Source organism: Zingiber officinale, chromosome 6A (genome assembly GCF_018446385.1).
Source record: "Zingiber officinale cultivar Zhangliang chromosome 6A, Zo_v1.1, whole genome shotgun sequence".
In the NCBI taxonomy this organism is placed as follows: Eukaryota; Viridiplantae; Streptophyta; class Magnoliopsida; order Zingiberales; family Zingiberaceae; genus Zingiber; species Zingiber officinale.
The window spans coordinates 708,922-714,166 of record NC_055997.1 but is presented as its reverse complement, the minus strand read 5'-3'; the positions used below and the strand labels follow the sequence as shown (position 1 = coordinate 714,166).

At 44.7% G+C, this 5,245-nt stretch overlaps 1 protein-coding gene across 1 annotated transcript; it reads left to right on the top strand.

The window, feature by feature from the left end:
• The first annotated feature begins 1,149 nt into the window (after positions 1-1,149).
• LOC121995529 (homeobox-leucine zipper protein HOX20-like) lies at positions 1,150-2,716 on the top strand. The gene is made up of 3 exons (XM_042549250.1): positions 1,150-1,614; positions 1,699-2,063; positions 2,154-2,716. The coding sequence occupies exons 1-3, from the start codon at positions 1,563-1,565 to the stop codon at positions 2,586-2,588; spliced, it is 852 nt and encodes a 283-aa protein (XP_042405184.1). The 5' UTR covers positions 1,150-1,562; the 3' UTR covers positions 2,589-2,716.
• The last annotated feature ends 2,529 nt before the right edge of the window (positions 2,717-5,245 follow it).

Below are 5,245 nucleotides of genomic sequence, written 5' to 3'. Positions count from 1 at the left end.
AATAAATAAAGTAACTTTATTCCTAAAGCGAGTCCACTGCATGCAGACAGAAACTTTATCATGGCTTTTCTTTCATAGCTCCCCTTCCTCCTTGGACCCATTTTGCCTTTGACTCTCTGAGTGCTGCCAAAATGCCAGGAAAAAAGGGAAAATTTTGGAATCGATATGAACTCATGGAACTCAATAGAGCATGCAGCTAGTTTGCTTTCTCTCAATACTACTTTCCCATCAGAATCAGATACTCAAGCACAAATGCCCTCTGAAATAAGTTGATTGGACTCTTCTTTCATAGTTGGAGCTAGCTTCATAACTTAACGTAGAAGAAAATTCTGGCCTGCAATTATGGTTAATGATGATCCAATTATGTGACATGCATCACAAAATACATCATATACATCTTTTGTTGTTGATAACTCAGTCTCTGACAAGCATACAAAGTCATTTCTCCTGTGAAAAAGTGTGCATATTCACTCATTCAGTGAGCTGTTATCTGAGAGTACTAACCATGTAAAAGACTCCACGATGCAATCTGACAACACATAATGAACTCTTGGATTTCTCATGTCCTTTGTTTTAGGTACTGAACAAATAATTTCTGTAATCATCAGGTACGTCCATCCCATTGTTTGGCCTACTATATATCGATCTGCAATCTGTATAGTAAATGGTACTAATCTGTGTTGTAAATACTCTCACATCACTTATAAAAACATTTGATGATTTCCTTTTAAATTTGATACTGACAATGCTGCCGCACATATCTATTATTTAACTCTAAGTTGCTTTCGTAATTAACATCTCGATTTGTATAAGTATCTTGGCCGAATTTTAGGGTTTAATTAACTATATACCATCAGAGGATTGTGGACTTTGTCTTGTTGAGCTCGGTTTTTCCTTTGCTTTCGTTTTCGACTAGAGTTTCTGATCAGCTACGGACATTGACACATGAAAGAGAACGATAATCTGTTTCTAATTTCTACGATTAAGATTCTGTAGAGGAGAGCAATGTTGCTCTCATTGAAATTACAGGCTGAAAGGTCCTAATTATTAATTATAATTATAATTATCATATTATTTTTACCTAAATTATTCGTTTACCACTTTGGCTGTAGATGTTGCATTTCATTTGAGTTGCATTTTAATTTCATTTAGTCCTGGCCAATATGAACGTCTGCACACCAACTCAACTCTTCGCAAACTCAACCAGAGGCCTTTCCTGCTGTGCTGCTACCTTCTGCTTATAGGCGCCGGGATTCTCCTTGCTCTCAGTTCTGCCACCTTCCCTTCTCCAACCATGCCATTACTCTTTGGCTTCGCGGATCTACGAGAAGGAAGCTTACTTCTCCCTTGATGGGTTCCGAAGGAGAGGAGATGGGGCAGCAGGAGACAGAGGAGGGATCATGGAACCATTCCATGCATCTGTCTCTCCGCACAGCTATTCTCCTCCCTTAGAGAAAAATTAATTAATCAATCAATCAATCACAAGTCACAACAAAGTACATACTTTTCTTCTTTTCATCCCTCTACGAGCACGCCTACGTCGTCGATCGAGAAAAAGAAACATGAAGAGGAGAGTGATCAGCAGCTCCGAGAATTCTCTGATCCCTTCCTCTGGTGTGTACTGTTGATACTTCTGGGTGCTCTGTTCTTGTTCTTCCTTGGCTCTCTAGTCTTTGTAACAATTGAACTAATCAGCAGGAGAGGAGCAGGAAGCGGATGGATGTGCCAGGGAAGTATTCCAGGAGGTGGTGGTTGAGGAGGAGGAGGAGGAGGAAGCTGCCGGCGGAGGGGCGTCGAAGAAGCGGCGGTTGAGCCCGGATCAGGTGAGAACTCTGGAGAAGCACTTCGAGGAGGAGAACAAACTGGAGCCGGAGCGCAAGGGGCGGCTGGCTGACGAGCTCGGCCTGCAACCCCGCCAAGTCGCCGTCTGGTTCCAGAACCGCCGCGCGCGGTGGAAGACCAAGCAGCTTGAGCGCGACTTCGCCGCGCTCAAGGCCTCCCACGACGCCCTCCGCCGCGATTTCGACTCACTTCACCGCCACAACCAATCGCTCCTCTGCCAAGTTAGTACGAAGGAGACCGTCTCCTAGGTTCTTAGTTGTTGTTGTTGTACTCGAAGAACTAATAATTTTGATCTCCTCATTCGGACGCAGATAAAGCAATTGCAGGAAAAGCTTCGAATAAAAGAAGATACTGTGGCTAAGTCAGAGATCTCGACGAAGAACGTCGACGAGCCGGAACAGCCACCGCCGGCTGCGGCGGGCAGTAAAGCCGACGGCGTGTCGGACAGCGACTCGAGTGCTGTCATGACCGAAGCTACTGCGAACGAAGACATCCGCCAGTTGGCCTCTGCCTCCGACAAACTGTCCCTAGAGTTGGCCGCCGGCGAAATTCCCTGCCCCGATTTGATGAACCTCATGGATTCGAGGACCGGATTCTCGCACCAAAGTCACGGCGAGATGTTAAAGATGAAGGAGGAGGGAGAGGACGGAGACGACTTCATCGGTGAGTCTTGCTTTGACTTCTTCGCTGACGAGAAGGCGGCGGCGATGCTGAGCTGGTACTATTCCGGCGAGCGCTGGAACTAATCAGTGAGAGTATCGAAGGAATGCAAAATAATATCATGGGAATTTGAGGGCTTATCCGTAAAAAATTTGTTTTGTAATTTTATATTTAGTTATTCCTCCGTAAAAATTAAAAATTAAAAATTTAAAATTTAAAATTAAAAAAACGAAGTTAACTGCTATTTGTGATGGGGACAGGCTTGAATGGTTTTAGCGCAGAGTGAGTGATGTTAGCCATGGTCGTTGTTTATTCGGTCGTTTATCAAAGTGTCGGAAAGAATCTGTTTAGGCAAAATTTCTGATGAGGTTGGAGGGATTCGATGACTCGGCACGCCACACAGCTTTCGGTTCACTGTGTTGCGGTCAATGCCGATGTGAGCGTTTGTTTTGGAGTCGGTGTTGCTGGGCCCGTTCGTTCCTGTGCTGGCGCCTTGCGGCGTCTCATCCAGCGCTAAGTCCAAAGACATCACGGCTCCGTGGTCATTGTCACGCTAATAAATTCTTTTATCAAATGGCTACAATGCGACAAGGGAGTAGGACCCCAACGATGGAGATTCTTCAACGAATTTAATATTTATTTTTTTTAAAAAAATAATTATAATCATTTAATGATTATTTTATAAAATACTATTTTGTATAGATATATCTGATTTCGTCCGGAAGTTAAATTGGAGAGGGGGAGTCGGTGATGAGGGTAAAAGAGTTGACGATAAGAAGACTAGCTAGGATCTAGGACCTCAAGATACGTCGCAAGTTTTTTTGACCTTAGAGTGGAGCAGATGGTGACGATGGAAGATCGTATCATGGACCTGTGCACATCACAAATAGAGTGCACGGAAGCGTTAGAGATAAAATCAAGGAAGAGATCTCTGCACAGGTACTCCGACATTCAAGTCAGAATCGAGACAGAGCCAAAAAGTGCAGGAAGTAGGTGAATAGTAGTCATGTAGAGATGCGTATGTGCACGCGTACTTGGTCAATCGAGAGGATCCCCTTTTTATACTGCTTTCCTTAATGACCGTCATAATGAGGCATCAGAGAATGTCATGTCGGGTTACTGAAGATGTATGTGGACTTTCATTGGGTAGAAAAAGGTTTCGTGGCATGCATGTAGTAGAGTATCGGAATATTCCCTAACAAATAACTGTAATTCTCTGACAGGTGGTTGCGATTCTCTGATACAGTTGTTCCTTGGCGATGGTCCGACCGACGCTGGGATCGACCAAGAGTAGACTAGGAGTTATGCCCATGAGAAATGAGAACTAGAAAGCTATGCCCTGGGTGTCCGACCAATACTAGGACCAACCGGGAGTAGACTAGGGGTCATGCCTATGAGAAATGAGAACTGTGGATCTGAGCTCTAGGTGTCCGACCGACATTGAAACTGACCGGGAGTAGATTGGGACCAACTAGAGTAACCTGGGAGTCATGCCCATGAAAAAGAAGAACTGGGGAGCTGAGCCCTGGGTGTCTGACCGGCACTGAGACCGATCGGAAGTAGACTGGGACCGACCCAGGGTAGTCTAGGAGTCATGCCCATGAGAAATGAGAACTAAGGAGTTGAGCCCTCGGTGTCCGACCAGCACTGGGACCGGTCGGGAGTAGATTAGGAGTCATGCCCATGAGAAATGAAAACTGAGGAGCTGAACCCTAGGTGTCCAACCGGCACTGGAACTGACCGGGAGTAGACTGAGACCGATTGGGAGTAGACTGGGAGCCATGACTATAAGAAATGAGACTGGGGAGCTAAGCCTTGGGTGTCCGATAGACATTGGGACCAACTGGGAGTAGACTGAGTGTCAGGTCCGACTCTTTTAAAAGAAAATTTCAAAGAGGGAACATGATAATAAACTTTTTTTTTTTAATTTAGGGGGGGGGGGGGGGGGGCTAAATCACTATTAACCAACTAATGGACTTATGAGCTCGGCCCAATTGGTAAGGAGTGGACCCAACCCTAGGGTTTAGTTGCTTATAAGAGGGGTGGTGGAAATTAAAAAAGAAAAAGAAACAGAGAGGAGAGAGAGAAGTCTCAGCGGCAAGAAAGAAGGGAGAGGGAGAAGTCTCGGCAGCAAGAAAGAAAGGGAGAGGGAGAGATCTCAGAGGCAAGCAAGAAGAGGAGAGAAGGCTTTGACCTTGGAAGAAGAATGAGACCTAAGGAACGCCCCCATCATTACTCCTCGTCATCACCCGCTCCAACACCAAGCCTCTGAGCACAAAGGCAGCTCTTAAACTGTTTCTTTCTGTGCCATTCAGATTAAATTACGCACGCTTTGATATTTTTGCATGAGAAATCTTGAGGTTTAGTTTTCAATTAACCCTTATATTGATTTCCCTATGTTCTTTGGAGTTATATGCATGTTTTGGAGGGTTATTTTAGATTCTGTGCAATAGATTTCGAGGGGTGTTTGAGGGTGGTGCGTAGCAGATTTTTGGATGGTTGTCTGAGTTATGTGTAGTATATTTCGAAGGGTGTTTGAGGTTGGTGCATAACAAATTTTTGGATGGTTGTTTGAAGATGTGTGCAGCAAATTTCGAGGGGTGTTTGAAGGTGGTGCGTAGCATATTTTTAGATTTTTGTTTGAGGTTGTGTGCAGCATAATTCGAGGGGTGTTTGAGGGTGGTGAGTAGCAAATTTTTGGATGGTTGTTTGAAGTTGTGTGCAGCAAATTTCGAGAGGTGCT